The 25,112-nt window shown below is 43.2% G+C and overlaps 1 protein-coding gene across 1 annotated transcript in view; it reads left to right on the top strand.

Moving 5' to 3' along the window:
• Window positions 1–5,510, top strand: part of FSHR (follicle stimulating hormone receptor) — a 91,822-nt gene extending 86,312 nt beyond the window's left edge. Inside the window, 1 exon segment of the mRNA XM_062571703.1 lies at window positions 3,290–5,510. Coding sequence (XP_062427687.1) covers window positions 3,290–4,517 — 1,228 coding nt within the window. The 3' untranslated portion in view covers window positions 4,518–5,510.
• Window positions 5,511–25,112: the final 19,602 nt, after the last annotated feature.

A 25,112-nucleotide genomic window follows, 5' to 3' on the forward strand; every position in this document is an offset into this window, starting at 1 on the left:
AGTCATACATATAGTAGCTACACCTGCTTTCATTCAAAACATTTTTGTTCATAGCTGACCCAATGACATACTGCATGTGCATTCAAGACTACCCAGGTATTTTTAAGTTATTAATAGTTTGAAGTACTTGATCACAGAGTTTTGATGGTTTCTTTGGCAAGAGTTGTGCTGGTCTAGTGCAGCAGTTACTGTCATGAGAGCTGATGTGACTTGCATTAATCTACATCTTCACAGGACCCATTCATTCTCCCTTAGTAGTTTAGATCTCAAAGTATTTCCAGATAATCCAAGGAGGATAAAAATACCTGAGAAGCCCCAGAAGTACCTTTCTAAGGATTGCTGGGGCATTTGATGTTCACATGATGTCCAACTCCAAAAAGGAATTAAGGCAGATGTCTGAAGCCTCTTCTGACTGATCCATTTACATGAAATTTCCCCTTTTTGAGGCTTCTGCAGCACTTGAGACTAATGTATCAGCTTCCCATTAGCTAGTTGAAAACCATATGCACCAGTGAACTGGTTCTGTTGTGATAATGGGAAGCTTAGATATGTTATAGCAGCAGTGTTTTCTGCATTTTGGAGGACATCACATGAACCACAGACTGGCTGCAAAACTGAGACACAAGACACAAAACATCATAGTCAAATTTCCTGTTTCTTGTCTCACTCCAAGAAGAATTATAGGATAAATATTGATCTGCAGATTCATTATACTAGAATATTTTGATGCTGAGCCAATGGAAGGTAAACTAATTTTTTATGAAAACCTTTTTTAAAAGAGAAGTCCAGTGTACTATGTTGAGCTCCTCTCACATTTTTCTGTGATTGGAAGTAATATCCTTCTTGGATAGTGCTGAGGCTGGATGTTAAAACCCTCGACTTGGCATAGACCATTATGAACCTCAGCAGGTTTTTGGCTTTCTCTGTCATAAAGATCACCTTCTGCCAAAAAGAACTACAGTGATATGAATCTGTCCTCACACTTTATCATTGCTCTTTGGAAGACCTGTCACTTGAAAATCCCTTCTTAAAAAGCATGGCATCATCAGGAGACATATTTGGGCCTCATTTCATGAGAATATAATATTAGTTGCTCACGACTCACTCGATGTCACTTTTCAGTAAGCATAATTGATTTGAGATAAGACCTAATATGGAATCTAGATACAGACTATTTATTCTGTGGAGTGTTTTTCTCGGCACAAAAGATCCTGCTTTCACCAGATCCAGACAAAGTGCATAAAATGACTGCTTGTACAGAGGTTGCTATTTTTGTCAGAGTGCTCTGCCAATTTTAATGTTAAAGAAGTTGTTCTTCCTCTAGTTTATTTTTCAGACAGTTCACTTGAGCAGCGCCAAAAAGAGGGTTACAGATAGCATGAATAAATGAACGCTGTTAAAATGCATATGGTCTCAAAAAGACGCAAGGACCCATCCTTTACCAAAGATGTATTAAATTATTACTCTCAGTGGACTGTACAGCAGAAAGGGCAAATATCTTAGGGCAAGAAAGCCATAAATGCTAGTCTCGAGCTGTCCATATTAGATGAAGGCTTTTCTTTCTGTTAGTATTTTGAAACTCTGCCCATCTTAACTGTTCATGGTGCAAGTAACCGGCAGGAAGACTCCTTGGCACCAGTCCTCAGAACAAACAGAGCATCTAACCTCGTTGGACTCTGATTTTGTTTGTGACCTCTGGGTGTTAAATAATAATGAGAATTAGTAAACAATAATAAGCAGAAATATTTTACTGGCCGTAAACAGCTGCCTTATCTGTGCAATTGATGTAATGGGAAAAGTTATTTTTTTCCCACTCATGCCTGAAAAATGTTTGATTAAAAACAGTTCATTTACTAGAAAACACCAATTGCAATAGCTTTCAGGGCCCACGAGTGCCTGTTGCACTCAGACGTGAGGGGCTCGCTCCCCTGTCATTGCCCCTTCCAAGCATGCATTCCCTTTCCGCTTGGGAATTACCACTCCGTTGACCAGCCAGCCCCTCGCTCTTCCCCGTGCTAGCAGAGCCCAGAGGACCAAATGTAGTGCCTTGCTCATGGTATTGTGACCTCCACAGTCCATATTTGACCTCACAGAAAATTTCTAGCTCGGCTGATAAGCAAAAATACCGACAATAATAGAGGATGCTCAAGGCCTCACAGGAAGTGGGGAACTGATCCTCCGCTGCTGGTGCTGGGCCTTCAGTAGTTTTTCCTTTCTTGCAGATGAATGCTTTAAATTTATGTTTTGGGGGCTGCAGGTGGAGTGGAAGATGTAATGGGTGTACAAAGTGAAAGGATAAAAATTGGTTACAAAAAAGAGTTCTCACTTGCCCAGAAAGCTGTACTGTCATGTGTACTGCAAGTCAGGGTAGGCTATATGCTGAGACCCTGTCCTGGAAAATATACAGCTACATTGTTATCGTCTAAGTAGGCAGAGCTGAACTGTGGTGGTTTTACAACACATTGTCAGCTGCTTTATTTGCTAACACTCCTTGGTGTTTGTTACCTTGATGGAGCCGATCATCTTTTTATCGCAGCCAAAAACTCTTGTTTCTTCAATTGGCCTACTCATGAAGGAGAAGGGCAGGGGAGTTAACCCTCTAAGAACTAAAGGTGAACACAAATTATCAAAAAAGGAAAGCTTTTATCTCCCACAGATATTTTTTCTCTTTTTTGAAGCAAACTCTTTTCCTTTGTTTACTTGTTCTACTGAAAATTCCAGAACTATTTAAAAAAGGCCAACTGACCAAAAAAAAAAAAAAGGCCTTGAATGAACTCATTGACACATTGACTGCCAAAAACTTCAGGGGAAAAGGAATTCAAGAGTCACACTAATAGATAATAGAAAGATCATAATTACACAGCATCTTTGTGGCCACAGTTGAATAGAATCGTACTTCAAAGTTCAGTCTTCTATAGTGATTCATGATCATGTTTCCTTCATGCAGAATCACATTATCAATAACAGATTATGTGAGAAGTCTAGTTGAAATAAAGGAGGCCTCTTACAGACTGTGTCTGTCCAGGTGGATAACTGCATCATGACTATTAGTACAGAAACATCAAGCTTTCCTTTCCCTTACATTTTACTATACTTTCAATTTATTTACATTTTCATGTAATACCTTATAAATACGGACCAGTCAACCTATTAATTTCAAGCTCCAGGGTAGTCTCTATAATCAGATAACGAGGACAGAGTTGTTAATGGAAACTGCATGATTTCTCATTTGTTGTGTGCCTCTTGCTGTGTCTCTTAGTTTCCAACTCTACTCTTTTTACAATTTCAGCACTGAATTACATCCAATATGTAATATATCTCAGGCCAAGCAAGACCTTGATGCACAGCATGGTGATAAGATGCACAGACGATCTGCGGCTGAAGATTATATTTCCTACTATGGCATAGGTTTTGACCCAGCAGAGAATGAATTTGACTATGGTTTATGCAATGAAATAGTTAATGTAGTTTGTTCACCTAAACCTGATGCTTTCAATCCATGTGAAGACATCATGGGATACAATATTCTCAGAGTCCTGATATGGTTTATCAGCATCTTAGCTATCACTGGGAACATTGTTGTCCTTGTTATTTTAATCAGCAGTCAATACAAACTCACTGTACCTCGGTTTCTAATGTGCAATCTTGCATTTGCAGACCTCTGCATAGGTATCTATCTCTTGCTGATTGCATCTGTAGATATTCAGACCAAAAGCCAGTATTATAACTATGCCATAGACTGGCAAACTGGGGCAGGATGCAATGCTGCAGGATTTTTTACGGTGTTTGCAAGTGAACTCTCCGTCTACACACTGACTGCAATAACTCTGGAGAGATGGCATACCATCACCTACGCCATGCAGTTGGACCGCAAGGTTCGATTTCGTCACGCTGTGGTTATAATGATTTTTGGCTGGATGTTTGCCTTCACGGTTGCGCTTCTCCCCATCTTTGGAGTCAGCAGCTATATGAAGGTCAGCATCTGTTTGCCCATGGATATAGAAACCCCATTTTCTCAGGCTTATGTTATATTTCTTTTAGTGTTGAATGTACTCGCATTTGTGATCATATGTGCCTGCTATATCTGCATCTATTTTACTGTGAGAAACCCTAATGTCATCTCTTCAAACAGTGACACCAAGATTGCCAAACGCATGGCCATACTGATCTTCACAGACTTTCTCTGTATGGCGCCAATATCTTTTTTTGCAATATCTGCCTCACTAAAGGTTCCTCTCATCACAGTGTCCAAATCCAAGATTCTTCTGGTTTTGTTTTACCCCATCAATTCATGTGCCAACCCTTTCCTCTATGCCATTTTCACAAAGACTTTCCGAAGGGATTTCTTCATTTTGTTGAGCAAGTTTGGTTGCTGCGAAATGCAAGCCCAGATTTATAGAACAGAGACCTCCTCATCTGCTCATAATTTCCACACAAGAAATGGCCATTACACTCCTGCATCAAAAAACAGTGAAGGTACTATTTATTCACTGGTTCCTCTGAATCATTTGAACTGAAATATTTCCATGAATTTGTGTCTGAGGCAATGTGATAATCACATTCAACTGTGAATTTGAATAATGGCTTCAGCATAGTATGTAAAATTATTTTTTATGGGGAAATGTTTTTATTTCCATTTTGTGGGGTTTTTTGTTCAATGAACAGCTATCAGAAATAACACAAAATCATCATCTGTTCTTGAAGGATGAAAAAGTAAAACTTTAGTATGCGCCAAAATGTCGTTGCAGAATTGTCTCAAGAAATAAATGAGTTGTATAAACTGGTAGCTCCCACTATACTTCATTGTAGGAAGATGTTAGCTGCTTACTGAGAATTAAGTACTGGCGATATACGGGTGAAAGAAAAAGTATGTAGAATTAATTTTTTTGTCTGTGAAGCATGCTGTAACAATGACAAAGTAATTAGCTTTTTTTTAATTAATTAGATCTCCTGGGGTTACAGGAGACAGAATGCCAATTTACACTCTTCCTTCAGCACAGGCTTACTGGGAATGAGACTATTGTGTTGTTTCCATTTCTGTTTGCCACAGCAGATAACTAGGAGGCATCTCCAGGTAGACTGGTGTTAGCAGTTCAACGCCGTATGGACCTGCCTTACTCTGCACAGAAGTGTCACTTTGGGTAGGATTTGTGTGGATCTAGACTGTTAGGGTCACAGAACTGGATTACAGTTGAGTTTGGATCAAGGAGTTTGGGTTTTTGTTTTCAAGATGAGAAAGAGCAAGAATAAGAGCAGGAGAAGCCCTTTGTAACAAGAAGGATGTTTTCTCAAGTTGGGCTCACAAGGTTGGGTTGGAATGGCTTTTGTGAGGTTGATCCTTTGGGTATGCCAGCGCAGGCCAATGTGCTGCTTTAAAGTGACTCCTCAGGCATGTTTCCCGTAGAGCAGTATTGGTGCTATGTACTCTTCGGGCTACGCAAGGGCTTTCAGATCCAGACACAGCTTTTGAAAACCTGAGCCAAAGGTTTTGTGAAATCTAAAAGTTCTCTTTCCCATTCCTTTCTTTTTAAAAAAAAAAAAAAAAAAAAAAAAAAAGATCTTTCGTGTGCACGTTGTCACCGATGGTCCAGGAAAGATCTGGAAGAAACTGTCTTCTGCATATGTTTGAATAACACACAGAAAAGAAAAAGGCAATAAAACCTCTTACTGGAGATAGCCTGCTTTTACAGGGGTTTTGAATAACTTAATTTAAATACTGAACTTCTTGAAGGTTAACCATTCCAGACCACATCAAGGATTTAGGGTTTCTTATGCTGGTTGTGTACGTATGTGCAAGTATATGTAGGCACTGGGGAACTTTAGAGAAAATGCCAGGTCAGGAGCCTGGACTTCATTCCCAGACTCACAGACAGTTTCAAGTTCTTGCCCCCATGGGATTATAACTCCTTGGAGTCTTCATTGGTTAACTGTGATTTCTGAATTCATTGATTCATTGGTTAACTGTGAGCTTTGAATTTTTGCTGCCTACAATTCTTAAAATTTCAGCAGCAATTCTTGTTGCTTCCATCCGTAATTTCCTCCTGTCATCAGCTTCACATTTTAGCATCTGAACCTGACGTGAATAACTACAGGAGATGATTACTCATTCAATCCTAGCTGGGGAACAAAATGTCAGCTATCTACTTCATAAAACAGACAAGATCAAAGATAGTGTGGTTTGGGAGAGGGAAGGGATTTTCATTACGCAGTGCAAGTAATTCTCCCTTGAAGAGTCAGGAGAAGGAAGAATCAAAGAGCAAAATAGGAAAGACAGTCTGTCTCTGGGAAGCTCTTCTGACTACTCAGAGGAATCACTTCTTTGCAAATATTTTGTATCATGCAATGAAGTATGAAGCCATTAAAACCTATCATCGTCTCAATTGAAGTGTTTGAATGATGAGCAGAAATGACAAATAGTTTAGTCACGCTGGAAAAAGACTTCCTTGAGCCTATTCCTAGGCCAAAAAATTAGGGGTGTTCTTTGGCAAATGGTGGGCCATTTTTACTGACAAATGGGAAAAAATTCTTGTAGCATGTCACACATTTTTGCCTGGGCCCTAATTAGTTTCAAAGGAACTATGATAAAAAATGGCAGAACCTTTGAAGAGCAGTCATTCCGAATCTTCTTCTGACTATATTTCACACAATCTTAGATAGTAAGCTATTTATTTCCTGTCCTCAGTCCTTGTGCACCAGAAGTACTTTACTCAACAATTAGCTCTATTAAGAATAGTATTAGCACCCTCTAGATCAAGTACAACTCGCTCTGACTAAGCATGTCAGAATGAAATGCTGTTTGTGTTGGATCGTATTATTTTGAGATACAGTGAAGGTTAGGTCCCTTCCCTAAGACGTTGTTCAAGAAAGCACATACAAGCCAGTCTTCTAAATCCTCTCCTAGATACATGGGGCACACGAGCTTGGTACAGTTCGCCTGCTTCATGTGACATTTGCAGAATTAGGACCTAGCTAAACATGCTTTATGAAGAAGAACCTCTGAACAGAGACATTGCAGGGTCACATCTTGTAGCCAGAGGACAGAGCAGGGCCCAAAGGATGCGGCCATCCAGCCCACTGCTCATTCCCCAGAGGAGACAAGGGGTAATACTTGAGCAGCAAATAGAGCCTGAATAACCAGACACCTCATCTTGTCCCTCCCAGGAGAGAACAGAAATGCTAATACTGCTATTTGCCTGTAAGGGAAGAAGAGAGGGCTTAGGACAATGTTATCCTGTTCACACGTACTGCTCGTGCACAGGAGCTCCTGTGGCAGCCTAATTCATGGCAGTAGCTCCAAAACTGGGATCCAAACCTTGTGTTGACAAGACTTAATTTTCCTCTTGGAGGCCTCATATCTCCTTGACTTTCACTACTCTTTGCATTTTAATTTTAAGCTTCTTCCAAATTGGAAGGGGCATAGTAGGTAGGACCCGTGTCTGCTGGTCTTTGTGTGACATTGGTCATTTTATAGTTTTTAAAGTAGCATTTTTTTCTTTGAAGAAAATAGTCTAAGAAGTAAATATGACATGCATTTTATTCATGCTTCTAATGTATAAAAAGACTGCTCGTGTCTGGTGTGGATTTTCTCAGCACTGAACAACATGTTTATGTGTGTAATCTTTAAACTGCTTTATATTTCCATTTCTTAAATCTGTTTTAATAAAACCAATATCTAAACAAAATGCCTTGTGAGCAAGTGTACGGCTAGAGATATGCTGACGAAGTAAGCAATAAATGTTACTGCTTATCTGGAAAGCTCCATTTATGCAGCACAGCCTCCACAGTCGGGGTCATCGTGACCTATGAATGAAACTTGCTTGATGAAAGACTCCAGTAAGAAAAGCCTTTTGTATTCTCATGGAGAGGTAAGAAAACACAAAAAGGTACGTTCAAAACCTCCTAGATAACTTAGCACTGACTTGGCTTTGTTTTAGCCAACTTAATCTATCCATTCACATTTCTTACGGAATAAGAAATAAACCATTGATAGAACTTTTTGTCTTTTTAAATATATATTTAAAAATAGTTTTTCTAAGCTAAGGCAGTCTTCATTTTTTTCAGCACAGACTTGGATGCTCTGCTTCATTGAGTCTTCTGCTCAAAAAAATAGGGAGGTCTATGTGCATGTGTGCATATAAGAGCAACGAGCCACAGGCAACAAAAAAATTGAGTCTTTGCTTAGCTCTGGCACACAAGAGTTACTGTGTTAACCTTGGCATAATTCTAGCTTGTAGCCCACTGCCAACTGAAAATACTGTCATGCTTTCCGGTTACTTTTCCTTCCTACCTGTACGTGGTACCCTGCATCTGGGTCCCAGTGTTCACTCAGCCCCAGAAAAGTCCCTGATTAAAGGTATGGCTGTCTTTCTTTGCTCATTTTGGTGCTATCTGAACGCCATAAAGAGATGACCCTGGCAATGCATTTACTGCTTTTGAGGACACCATAAATTTTTTCTCCAGCTCTCTGACAGAAGCATCACTCCCCCAGCATATATCTTGTGGGAAATTAGAGGGCTATCTGACCTCCCCTAGAAACACACAGCCAGTGTTTGATAGGGAGGTGAGAGAGGAGTCCATCCTTTGGCTTGGATGGACTAAAGCCCACATCATGAAAAATAGCCACCACAGCTAAAGGTAGTGGAAGCAGCTGACCAAAAGCATCATTAAAAACTAAAATCTGACTTAGTAGAGAGAATGAATTATGAAATATTTCCTTCGCATCACTATAGGGGTTGCACAGAGTCTCCAGCCAGGTTTCCCGTATTAGAAGGCAGGTCTACATTTGCGCTTGTTAGGAATTCAAGATGAGGCTCTGTATCCCACTTACCAAGCCTCTAAATCATTTAACCACATTTCTTTCCCATAGATTCCCTCCTAATCCTTCCACCGAGATCACAGGAGATAATCTTACATTTAATTTATGCAGCTTTGTTGTTAAGAAGAGTTAATAATGCAAAAATGATTTATCCTTGAGGAATAATTTAACCATCTCCCCCATCCACCACCCAAGCCAAGAATGGAAAAAGAACAGTGCAGCTGGTTCAAATGGTCACGTAAGCACATACAAACCTCCTCACTGTATTGCATTCTTAATATGGGCATATATAATCCCTCATTGTGTATGCAGATATGAATTGCATGTACACACGCTCCATCAGAGGGAGTTTTTAGACTAAGTAGTTACTTATTTGAAAATCTGGGCCTTGTTGCTTTAAAGTATTCAAGCATAGGAGCAAGATTTTACAGCTGTCATTGGGATAATTAAACTCTTCATTAACAGTTGTTCTTGAACCAGTAGGTGACCTTTAATTGGGGATGAAAAGCACTCAGGAAGGGATTTGAAGTATTAAGGAGCCGCAGAGGCTTCTTCCTCTTCCCCTTCCCCTCCTCCCTCCTCCCCAAAGCCATTGAAAACTTTTTCATCAAGTATCATTTTTTGCAAGAGAAATGATGCTGGATGAGATTTGAAATGTGTTTCTAGACCTAATGCAGCAGATAAATACCTCATTTAACTTTGTCATAACTAAAATACTGTATTTTTTTCTGTCACGTAGGCTTTGCCCTGTGTCATCTGAGATTTTGCTGTGGCAATCTGAACTCCCACAACTAGGTCCCACGTGTAAAAGAGCAACGCTCTTGGAGAAATTAGCTTGCCCACCATGAGAACGGTGCACAGATCACAGAATCATAGAATCAGTAAGGTTGGAAGGGACCTCTGGAGACCATTTAGTCCAACCTCCCTGCTCAGCAGGGTCACCTTAGACAGGGTTGCATCCAGGCAGGCCTTGAAGATCTCCAGAGAAGGAGACTCCACAACCACAGATGGGAACATGCTGTATTTTGTGAGTGGATGGGAGGTGCCAGGGCAGTATGAGACTATAAAGGCTCTTCCGCTTTTTGTCATCCTCATAGTCAGTGCTAACATTCTATATTATAAGGGACCTTTAGGCAATAATATAGCTCCCAAGGGTCAAGCAATGGGTATTAGCACAGAAAAGCCTATGGAGACACAAGTTTAAAGGAAAGTTTAGGCCAACGTTTTTATTTCTTCGTTGCCTGTGTTAAAGAAAAAGCAAGAGAAGGGTAAGATTAAGCTGTGTAAATACTGTGTATATGCTCTCCGTGGGAAGAGGATAGCAGCTCTATCAGATGCCATGCCAGTCATCTGTGGACTACACTTCCGCAGCCTACTTGTGAGCTGCAGTGCAGTAATCAACTTTACCCTTTTCTGGGTTTTCCTTTTCTTGCCTATACCACATGAGTAGGCATGTGTCCCTCCCGAATGCCTTCTGCTCTTTCCTGATGATTGCCTCAGGTTTACCCCATCTTGGACTTTTCCAGATTTAATGGTTTATACTGCCTGTGTTTAGAAATGCTCTGCTTTTAACTGAAATCATGAATAAACAGAGTCCCTGTCCCTCAGAAATATTGCTTCAGAAATCAGTAATGAGAAGGTCAGAAATCTGCTTGCTGTTCTTTGTATACTGGAGTGCATGTATCTTTTCATGCTGCTTTCCAGTTTCTGTCTCTCATTTTGGTTATTCTTTGAGTGATTATTGTGAGGGTAACTGGCCTTTTCCCAAGATGAGAAAATTCTGCTTTAAAACAGTTGCTATTCAAGCTAGTTGACAGCAATAAATTAGTGTGAAACTCACAACTCCCTCTCCCTGCCTCCTGCAGATTCCCTGGATTTTCATTTACTTTGTTATAAAAAAAAAAGTGTCATCCTATTTTTTAATAATTTAAATATTAATAAAATTAAATAATTTCAATTCAGAGGTTTCCTTCACCCCCCACTGCCACCTGCAGCTTCACCTTAACTCACCTACGTACTTTATGGCATCCAGCTTTCTCAAGTACCCTGGCAAAGGCTGGGCAAGGAGGAAAGAGAAAAATATGGGCTGGAGAAAGCCAAGTCATAAAAGGTTGGAATAGCAGAGCTAAATTAGGGCAGCTTTCAAATGGGATCACATGCTAAAGGGACTGTCTGGGCCCTGCCTGACCAACTTCAAGGGAAAGCCCTTTCATTTTAATTCCTGTGTCAAGGTCTGCACTGAGACAGGGATTCACTCCATCTTGGGGTCCCAGCGTATGTCTATACGGCACGAGAGATGATACCAAAATATCAAGTTAACAAGGGTAACAGAAACAGAGGTTTTGCTTAAAGCTCTACTTGGGTTAATATATTCTATTTCTCAGCAGAGCTAACTTGCCCAGACTAGCCAAAACTCTAGCTAAAGTAGATTTTTTTTCCAGAGCTGGTGTGACTATATCTGCATTTCTGTACATTCACTTAACCAAGAGATAAGTTTTGGAGTTTTTTTTTTTCCACTGACTTCAGTTTCTCCTGCTACCCAGTACCACTTCACCCCCGCACTGCTACTCTCTTCCTCCAGCTCCTACCCCTGCCCGCACTGTCACTTTTAGGCTCAGTTCTCGTTCCTCTCTTGAACAGTGGCATCATTTCACATGATTCCAGTGAAGTCACAACTGAATGACTCATTAGTCACCAACAAAAGCTTTTTAGCACACAGTAGTCTATTTTTTCGCATAAAGGTGTTGTTTACCACATGGTAACACTCTGCCAGCAAAATATTTTTTCCATTCATCTAACACCATCATAACTAATGCTTCAGCATCTGTGCTACAGCATGCTGCTAATAAAAAGAAGTCATCAAATTGCTATGCCTTTGGTCTTGGCTTCACTACATCTTGTGCGCCTGTGTTAACTGGACAAGCATTGTCATTCTCAGCTCCTCACACATGACCTCCCATTTTGACTGCCTTGGCTGCAGTCCTGTTTCAATGTTAATCAGCATCAGTGCAAGAGATTTGCTGTTATCCATGAGCAGGCTCACCACGAAGTCATGCAAAACTGGGGATAAAGCAGGCAACCTCCATGCTGAGCCCATCTCAGCAAGGGCCAGAGGTAGCTACTCACCTTGAAGGGCACATCATGGGCAGCCAGCTCCCAGCATACATAAAGGTCCCAAAGGTCTCTTCATTACTTCAGTTAAATCATTTGCTCTTTTGACAGCTCACCCCTCACATCTAGCACAGCCTTGCTGGGCTGTTTCACCGTCACTAAGTTTTGTCCCAGAAGTATCTGAGACATGAAAGAGGAAACTATGGAAAGAACTTGCACTGTCAGAGCTGTAATCTGTAAAGCACCATGGGATCGCTTAGTGTTAAAAGCAGCAGACAAGCATACATGTGTCACCACAAGTTAAAAAAGGGTCACTAGCTTAGCTTCTGAGCTCCTCACTTAGCTTCTGTCAGGAAAAGAATCAGCCAGGAATCTTTTGTCTTGTTCATTCTTTAGGAATAATTCATTAACAACTACATACCTATTTATATATGTATATATTTTTTCTACTAAAAAGTCCCATGTGAATCCTAGCCTAAGTGCTTTTAGTTACTTCCTTTGTAATTAAGGACCCTGAAGCACTTTTTCAAAAAGCAAGAGAGGACTTCAGTACACTGTCTAGCATCGTCTTGCCTAGCAGACACAGATGGTGGTGCCTAAGGCTGTGAGCGAGCCGAGGCGGTTTGCATAATGCATGCCTCCTTTGCTTATATAGCTGTTGTGATCGCTTTCACTCACTTTTGCAAAGCTTTGATTAACAGTGGCGTGTGGACAATAATGAAGAACATCATAGGCTGGGCTCTTCAGACAACCTAAGGAATTAGGTGGCCAGAAACCACGGACTTGTGTGAGGAGATTTTCTTTGAAGATCTGAGGTTTTTAGCAGCTCTTTAGTCTTAGAAAACTGGTTTGAGGAAGCAGTTTAGCATGAGATATGATGAGGGTCTGCCATATTTTACTTAGTACTTAGCTAGGCAAAGTCTAGTCCCCACTGGTACCCTTCCTACCCTCATGGTTTCTCTCCATCTCCCAAAAGACCACAAAAATAAACAGTCTTTGGAAGAGTGAGCCTGGAGAAGGATTCACTGCTGGCAGCATGAGGGGAATCACAAATGACAGAGGAATGGATAGCATCCAGAAAAACAAGATATGAGAAAGCATTTAACAGGAGCTTCTGCCATATGTCAGAAGTAGAGTGATTTTCTTCAGGCTATACCCCCAAATCAGACATTATTGGTAGAAAATCTTCCAGGTCTGTGCTCTTCAGCCAACAAAGAGAAGAAGGTGAGCAGAGGCAAGTCCTAGAGAGGTTTTTTCAAAGACTTTTCCTCATTTTGAATATTGGTGAATGCTGAAGAAACACTGGGGGGGGGGGCAGAAAGCTTCTTTAAATAAGGTTATACAAATAATTCCTATGAGGGGAATGAAAAGAATTGCACCAACGAGGCTCATAAAAAAGTAATGTTAAATTTTTCTAAACTGAGGCTCTGGTGAGCAATGGCCTGCACTGAGAATAATATTCATCCCTGTTCAGAGAACCAGCACAAGGACTGGTTCCATAATAAATGACCTTTAAAGTGGGGCTGACATGACGTATAAGCTGTGTGCTAGCCCTCTGCACTGCAGAGCATTGCACACTGAAGAGGCAACGTTTGCTTTACGCCTATGAAAAATCGTCCGTGTCTGCCCCTGCCAAGCCACTCCAAGCAGACATTTGTTTATACGCCCTTTTGGCTACGAGGCCCTCCATCACAAAACAGCACCAGAACAACTTGCTATTCTGAAAAACACATGACAAAAACACTCCCTCCCACCGAGGATGACTTACCCCCGCCTATTACCCACCTTCCTGACACGGAAAGCCCCAGAGAGGGGGCAACCAGAGTACGTGAGCACCTCTCTACTCCAGCTCACGGAAAATAGCAGCGTGGGTGAAGGGCAGGTGTTTCAGAGCTCTGCAACTGAGCTGCCGGCCTTTGCACGGCAACGCCGACTCCTCCGCGGACGGCGGCTAACGGGCCGTGGGAGGGACGGCAGCCGAGCGAGGCGGCACGGCAAGGGGGAGGCTGAGAAAGCTGCTGCCCCCGTAACTGCTCAGCAGCTGCTTTGTCCCTTACTCCTGGCAAGGCATTTATACCTCGTTGTGATGTGTTGTGTCATCAGCAAGGGCACAGCACCGCTCTTACCAGTGCTGGAAGCAAGTCTCCAACTGCCTCATCATTGCCAGGCCTTATCGCTATCTCTGCCTTCACTTCTCATGAAAACGATCCATTTTGATCCATGTCCTTCCAACCACCGAAGAGCTCATCTGGAACGAACATCACGAACACATTCACAGTGTCCTCTCTCCCTGCCTGGTATACCAACGGCTTCACTAGCTAGAGGAGAAACTCGCAGCCCACCTTATGTTTGCACGGTGACACGCGTGCTGGGACCCCCATCCCTCACTGCTCCCTAGGCACCCATGTCAAAATCAGCAGTGGCGGCAGTGGCTGAGGACTACCTCCAACCTGTTCTGCCCTCCTCTGAGGTCACCAGTGCTGCACGTCCTGACAAACGTGCGCATGTATATGCAACACATGCTTTTCCAAAGCAGCGTGTTAGATACTGCAAAATGAGATCAAGCCCTTAGTGCTTTTGCAAAATTGCTTTTGATCATATGCAGTATCAGAGTAACTTACAACAAAAAGCATGTGAAATAATACTGTCCCACCTACTCTGTGAGCATAAAACCAAAGTAGCTGGTAGTGACGGCATGAAAGAGAGCAGCTGAAGTGCTGGCTATTGCCATCCCTGCCCTTAATTTCACAGAGCCTCCTTTGGCCTCATGCAAAATTTCCCAGCAGGTTTGATGCACAAGCTTATGATGCGCAAGGGAGCACGCGTGAAGCTGGGGAAATCAACACGGTCAGTAGCTTGCTCTTTACTGCTACAGCGTTCCCGTTGCTTGTTAAGAACGGGGACACAGAAACAAAGCAGCGTTTCAACGGTGTTAGCTCCTCGGTGCCATGATCAGCAGGCTCCCGGGGAGCGAGATGAGCCTGGGGGCTACCAGGGCCCTGGGGCAGGGCTTTTCCCACAGCAACCTGCCCTTGGCCAGGGTGGCTGCTTCTGGCTGCTCCCTGCCGCCTGGCCACCCACCCAGGGATGTGTATTCACCTTACATTTATACTGGCAGAAGGTACCTTAAAAGCTGAGGCCTGTGTCTTCTGCACGCCTTCCAAGTATTCAGAGCAGGAAAATCACCCAGAGCAGGAAGGTCCATCACTAGGACCAAAAGGCACTAGTAACACTTCTGCCGTTATTAAAGCTCCTTCTTGTCTTTGGCCTCCTTCATTTATCCACAAAACCGCACCACTTTGCACCTTTGTAGTGCACTTACTCACCTGTTTTCCTCCACCAGCTCTCCGAGCATGCATGCTCCCATTTTCTCTCTTTTTGCTTGTGGGCTTTTCTACTTTTGCTCTTTCTCTTCCTTTTACCCCTCTTTGAATCAACCCTTTCTCATCTGCCTCTTGCTTTAGCACTTGTCTGTACAGGACACCTATTATAAAAAGTTATGAGTAAAGTCTGAAATATAAAAATATTCTATCAAAAATACTCTCTTTAAAAGCTAAGAATATACCGATTTTTTGTGTCTTTTTTTTCTTTTGCAATATTCTTGGTAAATGCAAAAGGCACTGTGAAATGGATACTGACAGTTTTCATTTACTTCAGAAATGACTTTTTTTTTTAATCACAGAAAATATTTCAATGTCCTTTTCCTGCCCCCTACACATATATTTCTCTCCCCTCTTCTCCGACACACATAAGTATGCTCTGTTTTTTTTTTTTTTTTTTTATTTCACCTTCATTTTTCCATTCTGCGTCTACGAGTGTAGACAAGGGGCTCTACATCTAGGACAGATATTTTGCTCGGTGGGAATCGCCCGCACGCCTGGAGCACGTGCAGACCCCGGTGCGGAGACCCCGGCGCGGGGCCTGCGGACGGAGGAGGAAGAGGAGTCCTGCACACATTAGTGTCCCGGGTGGGATGGACGTTCGCAACCAGCAGGCACTCGCGCTCGCTCGGGACCCGGCTCCCGTGACCGCCTGCTTCTGTGCCTGCGATCCCTCATCGCGCTCTGTAACGGGATTAGCTCGCAATGGCGCGGCAAAGCCAGTCTCAACCCGTCCGCATTAATAACTCAGGAGCTCCCCTTGCCTCTTAAAGCAGAAAGCAGCTGCCTTGGGTTCCTGCAGCAGCCAGTGCTTTGAACACAGCCGGCGCGGCGCTGCCTGCTGGTGCATCCTTCGGCGGGCGGTATTTGCAACCTGGGCGCCACGCGTGCTAGATGCTGCCCGGGCCTCTCCCAGCAGCCGCCTTCAGCCTCCCAGCGGCTCCAAGGGCAGTGGTGAGCATTTCGGGGCCCCCCCCTCCTGTGCCTGCAGGGGCACGCTCAGTTAACCCCTTCGGTGCCGGGAGCGAGGCGGGAGAAGCTGGTATCCTCTTCCTCCAGACTTCTTTGTTAAAGGAAGTAGACCACCCATATGCTTCCACCGCTGATAGAGGTGGAAATGACTCCACCTACAGCTTTTTCTTGTTTATCTAATAGAAGAATATTAAATTTGAGTGCAACATAATGAAAGCATGTACACAGCACTAGCAGTGTAGGACTTACTGCTGCTTCCAGTTTAGAGAGTGATAGCCTTTACATCGCAAAACAGACTCTGCGTGTTTAGCCAAGCTTCTCTTCACCTCTGAGCCCTTTTGGGCAAATGGTACAAGGTTTTCTGCAGGGCCTAGCACTTCAGGGAGTGTTGTGCAGTAAAATCTGCTCGGTTATGCTGTTGCCCAGCCTTTGCCTGGTTCTGGCTTAATGGTAATTGCTGCCGGGTGTTGAAAGACCAAAGATCCCTTTGGACCTCTGTTTTCCTTTTCATTTCTGGAAGGTGAGGTGTCACAGTCCTGCAGGAAGCTTTTTCTTTACAGTTCAATTAAATTAGAAAAATATTGGGGATTAGCAAATCCTGTACCTTCCCATTTCAGGAAAGTTTGCCTGTTATACTGAAGAACTTTTGACCTTGCAAAGCTTGTGGGCGCTGCATCAGCATCCCTTTCCACAGCAACCCGTGTGTCTCGCTCTCCTATGATGCCTGCTGTCAGTACAGTATCCCAAGCCGCAAGCTGTCTCTGGCGTAGCCCACAGGTGTGGGGTCCCCACGGGTACAGTGGCCGATCCCATGCAGGAGCCTCTGCTCACTTCCCAAACGCCTGTGATCAGGTTCAGCACACCTTCTCCCCAAGGAATTTGTTATGATGGGCTTTCACAGCAGTCACTTCATACTAGTGAGATGATAAAAATACTAGTAACATCTGAGCTTGCTTTGTGGCAATGCAATAGGCTTTCATGCTGGAGACTCAGGTTCAGAGAAGGATGTGAAAACCTGGGCTGTGACAGCAGGAGCTGGCAGACATTTCAGTCACTGAAAACTTCTGAAAGTTGTAGAAATCAGGTGTTTTGCCTATGGGAACACAGCCTCGCGGGAAGCTGGGAAGGCTGCCGTACAAACGACAAGCACACGCTGTGATAACAGCAGGCTACGGGGGCAGCCGCTACCTAAACGGCAGAGGTGCACAACCAGGCTACCGAGGCCATGGAAAACGGTGGGCAAGCAGCTCTCCCCAAGAGACGGCCCAATATCAAGGTACCTCACCCACATCCTGATCTATGGAAAAACGCACCACCAGCGTCAAGGAGCACATTTCTGGTGCCCGCAAGCAAGGGAAATTTTGCCCCGTCAGCCCCGGCCATCACCTGGGGACACGCGGCCATTGGCAGCCCCTGGTGTGGGACAGCACGCTGGGCACATGGGCGGCCAAAGGGGCAGGTGCCACGGTGCTGCGTGTCACCTCTGTCTGTGGGAAATGCTGGAGGGGCTGTGGAGCAAGGGAGAGCAGCTCAGAAGATGGCTGTGGAGCCCAAGGCAGGAGGAAAAAGCCGTGTTAGACCAGGCGCCTCAGGGAGGCAGGGCCACCGTGCAGCGGCGCCCGCGTCTGCAGCACCAGCTCTGCTTTGGCTGCTCCGCTCTGGCTCAGATTCACGTTAAAACTCACAGAGGATGGGACTATCGAGATTGGCTATCATTCCCGAAACCGTCCAGGGTAGCGTGCAGCGGGCAGAGCGAATCCTGGCACGCTGCTGTCACTTGGCTGATGGGCAGTGCCACCCGTAGCCAAGGCTGGCCCGGTGTGGGCTGTCTGAATAGCATGGGGAGCCTGGAGAAGGAGTTACTCTGGGAACGACATTCCCCAGCGCCCACTCCCCCACGCAGCTGCAGGCTGAGTTGTTCAACTACACAGACGTTATTGAAGTGCAAACTGTAACGTCTGCTTTTTTTCCTGAGTGTAAATGGCAGCATGATGTCCGGCCTGCACAGAGAAAAGCTGCTTCTTGCTGAGGGAACACAGCAAAAAACATATCTCAGAAAATGTGATAAAAATGCAAGTGTGTCAGCAGGCAGTGACAGGTGAGCCCAGCTCCTTCGAAGGCGGAGGTTCAGAGCTCAGCAGAGCTGCTCCTCTGCACGCTGCAGGGGGATGCAGCTAATGGCAGAGAGGACGGCGGCACAGAGGGAAGTTTCGTGATGCCTCCACCTCTCCGATACCTGGGTAGAGCATTGCTAAAGCAACCACACGTGATAGCAGAGAAATTCCCAGAAGACTTCCCAGAATGAGCTCAGCAACTGGGTGGATGGAAAAGTCACACCCTACCTGCAAAAAAAGTGGCAAGGGGCCTGATGCTTCCCGGAGGTCCGAGAAGAGCAAAAAAACATGAGACTTGCCACAGGGCACATCCCAGTTCAGTGGGGGGGACAGTCAGAACGGGCTAGGGAAACCCGTGTTCAGCTGGCTCAGCAAGACCCTTCTGTGTACTAGTCAGCACGAGCAGATTGCACTGAAATCAGCCCATTTGGAAGCACGGTATTTTGCATTTGCTGCTCTCTGCTCGTCAGTAGCATTGGAAAAATGTGTATTAAAAAAAAGAACTATAAGCAGTCTGATCACTGACCATGACCAGGGTTATGGTTTCTCCTGTGCTATATGAGTCTTGGATTGCATTTCTATTACACATTCCAGCTGTTGCTGCTGAGAGGAGTTGGGATACACTTACACTTAACACCAGGTGCAAAGTTGAAGACAGTGCCACACATGAGTGAACCCTTATAGGAGTCTGACAGAAAAGATTCACTCTCAGCAAAAAGGCAGACGTTCATCTTAATATCATTTCTGTCATCTACAGCTGCAAATATGTCATTTTGTTACTCTTTCTCCTCCTTCTCAAATAATCATTTCACCTCTAAGAAAATTGAGGAAAAAAAAGAATATTTTATTTCCCACCCTAGAGCAGATGCACATTCACTTCAGGATATCTGTCTGTAGGTCAGTAAAGATTTACTGTATGCTTTCAAATTCTTTCACACATCTCCAGGTTTTTGTGCTTGTGGAGCAAAAGACTAAATATATCACTAGAAAGACTTGGTGGGTCTCGGGGGGTCAAGTCTCCCATGCTCAGGCAGAGCTACCCTGGATAAGGTCCATGCTGAGGGTCTGAGTATCTCCAAGAAAACACATAAGCTCCTCAGCTTAGCTTTTTCAAAAGGTCCTCAGAAGTGCCTTGTGGAGATCAAGGAAACAAGTATTTTCTGTATGTCCTTGGACAAAAGTTGATGCCTGGATTATGAGTTTTAAATACAGATAGTTTAAAAGGGCAGCAGCAGTGGTTCCTGCTGCAGATTTACTCTGAATTGATTAATGATATCAGATGGAGCATAGCAATTATGCTGAGAAATCAGTATTAAATATTCTCTAATAAGAAAGCAAGTTTATATGCTGAAAAAGTAATAATCTAAGGAATAGCATTTCTGAATTTCTAGATATACTACTATTTCCTACTAAAACACCATCAATTTGTGCCACGCATTGACCTAGCATGTTCACTTTTTTATTTATGAATGACAAGGGTATAAAGAGATGCTTTCTTTGTAAAACTTGAGAAATGTCTGAGAATTTAAAAGGAAGTAGAAAAAAAAACACAAAATAAAACTTGAAACACCATGTTCCTAGAGCTGTTATTGGAAAGGTTGTCATATTTGTGTGAAATCTCAGGGAGGGAATGTATGCAAGCAGTGTGCTCAGCATAAACCCCAAACATTTACCACAGTGCTAGATTAAATGTAATAATACATTCCAAAAGGGAGATACACCGCAAATCAAATTACACAACTCATTAGTGTATTTTGACACCCAGAAGAAGAAAGCGCCGGTGAAATGCTTTTCCACCGCACATACCGGATCCGCAACTACCGATCGCAGGGCTCCACATAAAAAACACGGCTGGGTTGCCATCAACAGCAGAACATGACCACGGCGGGGAAAAGGAGTAAAAAGTCCTCCTGCTCGGCGCCACGCAGCTCTGCCGCCGCTGACGGCTCTGCCCGAGCGTCGCCGGCAGCACCCTCGCCGCCGGCTTCGGCCCAGAAAAATGCATATAATCTCAGAACCGGTGTTATTGAGCATGTGGGGCCATTGAGGGGAAAAAAGCATTCCTTAGGCTTCTGCCACCACTTATTTTGAGTGTAATAGGAAAATCTGGCTGCCAAACGACATCGCTGTCTTTCCCTGCCTTTCCCTGCAGCTGGTAGGAGACATTCCAATGGGAGTGCCCAAATTTCACGAAATAATGAGCAAAGGAAGACCCGCAACATAACACGTGCTTCGCTCATACACTTTCAGCATACGTCGTTTCATTCCTTCGTATTCCCTTCCTCTGTCGTTGATTTTGCAAGAGGAAAGTCCTGAACGTAAAGGACGCCTCGCCTCTCACACCCTCTGTCGATGCCTTCGTGATAACCCTTATGGATTGAATAGGCAGAGGATAACACTAGGAACACGTTGAGAGCACGGCGTCCGCGTTGAGCCCCTGCCCGAGCGCTGCCGGGGCGGCGGAAGGTGCTGCCGCGAGTCCCAGCCTCCTCCCCCGGCTGCCCGAAGCCAGCCCAGGTCCCTCGGTATTTTCGTCAAGAAAGGAGAGTGCTGATTAAAACGATGGGAAGTCAAAACCAACAAAAAAATTCTTTTTCTTCTTTATCATCTGCTCTATTAGCGGCCTACAGAAAAAGTTAGGCTTTTTGGAAATGTTGTTAGGTATTACGTTTTTGCTTTTCTTCAAGGATCTGAAACGAGCGGCCTGTCTTTTGGGGAACAGGTGCTCTGTGGCCTCAAATCTTGTATTATTTAGTTGTCGCTGTCCAATTAATCACGTATGTCTACTCCTATAGGCAGGCTGGGGAATTATGGTTGCAGAGCTGGGTAACCCTCCATAATCAGCTCGTCAGGGGTCAAATGGCTGCAGGGGAATAAAGAACCTGGTGCACAGCAAATATCTAGCAGGGGCTGGCGTTGCGGCTATTTGCGCTCACTCTTGGGTGCGAGCTCAGACAAATGAAGACCCAGACTGGGCGCCGTGTGACTTTTGTTAATGAACTTGAAGCAAATCAATGAGATTCTGACACCAGAAATTTGTGCTTCTCTGGAGGCAGTAAAATTATTCCATTTGCAGCCTCTGCTGAAGATTTGCAGCCTCTAGCAGATCTCAGAGAAAACCCTGCTGGAGCTGGGAAGGAACCAGAAACCAGGTGAGTTTTGCACAACTTTTGAAAATACTTTCAATACTTTTTGAAAAGTATTTCTCGCTGCTGGGTAAAAGGGATTTACCAAATTTAATTCTTTCAGCCACAACCATAAAAAAAGTTTTGCAGATAAATTTACCCTTGCTTCACAGCAGAGAGAGAGAGAAAATAAAAAGAAAACAGCAAAATTTGGAACTATTGTCAAACTGTTAAAAGGGCTCATTAACGTCATTAACTGACTCTTACTCAGCGTAAAGAGGAATGCTTTAAAACACATGAATATATTCAACACACTTGTGTGAGAAACCTGGTCCTGTATGGTGGCTGCCCTTCAAGGAGAGACGCTTGCGCAGGCGAGAGGTGCCTGAAGCTGCAAAACCCCTTCCTGCCAGGGCGTCGCAGCGAGAGGCACCCCGCAGAACGGCTCTGCCAGACCCCGGCGCCAAAAGCAAGAGCATTCGTGATGTGTTACTGCGCCAAAGACTGTTGTTCCAGGGTTCAAAGCTGCACTCCAGCCATGTAGGATAACCACAGCGGGCTTGCGCTGCGTATTGAGGTTATGCAAGGATTTTTCTTTTAAAAGTAAACTCACGTTTCTGTGGCTGTTTTCCAGCGGTTTGGTGGATAGCTTGGGAAATGGTGGATTTTTTTTCTATTTAGTGATTGAGCTGAAAATCTGTAAGAAAATTTTTTTCAAGGTAAGTCAGAATATTTAGGGTTTTACCTGAAAAATGGAAGAGAAAAATCTAGGAAACAATACATTCTGTATGAAGTAAAAAATATCATATTTGACCTAAAATGAAATGCTTAAGATACAGCTTTCTGTTATATAATAGTTCTTATATTTTTTTTTAAAAAATATATTCATTAATATTTCTTGTGGAAGATTTAAGAACTGTATTGTAAAATATTGAAATAAAGCCTTTCAATTCAAAAATTGTTGTTAATTGCAGATCAAACTTTTAAGTGGTTTTGATTTTTTTTAAAATCTTTTTTTTCCCCCAGTAACTTTGTCACTGGCTAAGTTCCCTTTTCCCTCTGTTCTTTCCTCTTCTGTTTTGTTGCCTGCTAATTAATGGTAATGGGAAATTTCTGGTGCCACAAACTAGAAAAGGGTATTAAAATTGCAGTCATCACTAAAATATGTGAATAACACAAGTGCCTGATATTTCCAATGATCTCAAGAAAAAAAGGCAAACTATCCTGTCTTACAAACAGCAAACATGAACATACAACCCTTGAACTCACTTGCTGTGGCCAGCCAGGACATCCAAGGCCGCTTCTACTTTACCAAGAAGTAGCACCCAGAAGGAACGGAGCTGTAGACTGAGATATTTGATGCTGAGGACCCGAGGTCCACAATGTTTATGGGTGGTTCACAGCACGCACGTGGATAGCCCTCGCTCTTATTTTATTTCTAGGCTAGTCTCGTGGAGATAAACCCTGATTAGCAGACAAGGTGCATTAGGTACACATTTTTATTTTCTTCTGGAAAGTTCACATGCTCCAAGATTGCACCACGGTGGGAATCAAAGTGCAGTGTGAAGTAATGGTCAGGAGATTCATTTCAAAAGTACACACTGGTTCTCATCCAAAGAGCTCATACAGATTGTGCGTGCAAAGGGAAAACTGAGCCCCAGACTCCAAAATGCTAATTCTGGCCTCATTTATATCATCTTTTCACTTCTAACTGTCCTAAGGGGTACATTTTAAGATGATTTGAGTGTTTCAGTAGTGCTATCCAAAAAATGTAATTTCCAGAAGTAATCACAGTAATAACAGTTATCAACAGTTACCACTGACTGGCAGATGTGAACTGTCCAAATTCTGTTTTTCCAAACTAAAGAGCTTTCTTGGTGACATCACCATTATCACAACTATTTATAAATAGATTTGAAAGTTACATATCAATAAAATAGAATAATTAATTTAAGAATAATATTGGCACAAAAATCAAATGAATATGAATGAATGAAGAAAAAATTTAGACTATAAATTGGAAAAATGGTCCTAATTAACCAAAAATGAAACCAAAACAGTCTACCTACAAGATAGTGGGAGCAAGGATCCCGCATTGCTTTAAAATGAGGATGATAAATTATGGAAGGGTTTATATGAAGGAGTGGAATACTTGGAGTTTCTCCAATCCTGAGCCGTCCAATTTCTTGGTATCTGCAGAGCAGGGAGTTGAAAGCAAGTTATTTGTTGATAGCATTTGTTCATACCTTATTTATAGTTTATGCATTAAAGCCCTCAGAGCACTAGGAAAAGTTTACTTGATTTTCTTTCCTCCTACTAATTAACGTGCTTTCCAAGGGGTTTGGGTTTTTTTCGCACCTTCCTCTGAAGCACAAGAGATTGGCCACAGGTAGAGACAAGATATACGTGGTAGTATGTTCCCCGTGATATTAAAATCACTCCGGTGTCCAGCCGATGCGCTGCCCTCCCTTGTTCAGGGTTAACCTCACCATCCAGTTTGGAATCAGGAACCCTTTTCTCTCCAGAACAGGGTGTAACAATCATCATTTGTTTCCTGCTCAATTGCGTTTAGTTTCTTTGTTTTCTGTCTTTTTCTGAGGCTTGTTGTGTTCTACTTCCCGGGCAATCTGGGAGCTTTTTCCAACTGAAACCTTGCTTTTGCAGGACTTGGGATACTGGAAATGTCTTCAGCTGTCCTGTGGCAACTGTGTGGGGGAGTTTTTGTCTTTACCACATGTTTTAAGTTAGTTTTGTAGCTGGGGTTGGTGGGGGGGAAGGAAGACTGGTATGTGCAACAGATATTTAGCATTTCTTTCAAAATAAAACACCTAAAACACAGTGTCTGTGACTGAGATGCTCTTGATGACACAGCTGGTTCTTTGGGGTCCTATATGGCAGTATTTATTCATTATGCACAATTTTGTGCTAAGTAGGCAATAACTGTAACAGATGAAGGAAATGCTAGGACCCTCATGGAGAGTTTTTGAGCTTGACTCTGTGTCTGCGGCAAACTAAGACCCAAAATCCAAACAGTGCTGAGCCATGGTCAAAACCAGAATCGGACAGCACGTTTGATTTCTGCTTAGTTGCACCTAGACTTTATTCTTCATCCACTGCTGCATCACACGCTTCTCCTGAGAGACACTTGTACGATTTCAAGACATAGACAAAGAGGACTATTGACTATAGCTAAGAATACAGGGTTGCGCTACCCAGGCAGAATCTTCTTTACATTTCTTTACATTTCTTTGTAAATCTGCCAATAGCAGATTATGTTAAAGTATCACCAAGCACTTTGTGCACATGCATTATTCAAAACATGCACTTTTTTATTACAACTTTCACATGGGAAAAGCAGACACTGGTAAGATGTTCTATGTAAATAAAATGTGGATAAATCACCAATATGAACAAAATAATAATATTAGGCATTAACAGTGCCACTGAAGTTGATTGATATGCCTTAATAGTGTCTTTCCACTTTCCTAAGGGAGGAAGAACAAAATAGAACTGAGACTTTCTTCTACTGGAGATGGTATTTTGCAAGTTCATTTTTCTTTTCAATCACTTCTGGGGAAGAGATTTTGCACTGAGG

Source organism: Rhea pennata, chromosome 3 (genome assembly GCF_028389875.1).
Source record: "Rhea pennata isolate bPtePen1 chromosome 3, bPtePen1.pri, whole genome shotgun sequence".
NCBI classification, from domain to species: Eukaryota; Metazoa; Chordata; class Aves; order Rheiformes; family Rheidae; genus Rhea; species Rhea pennata.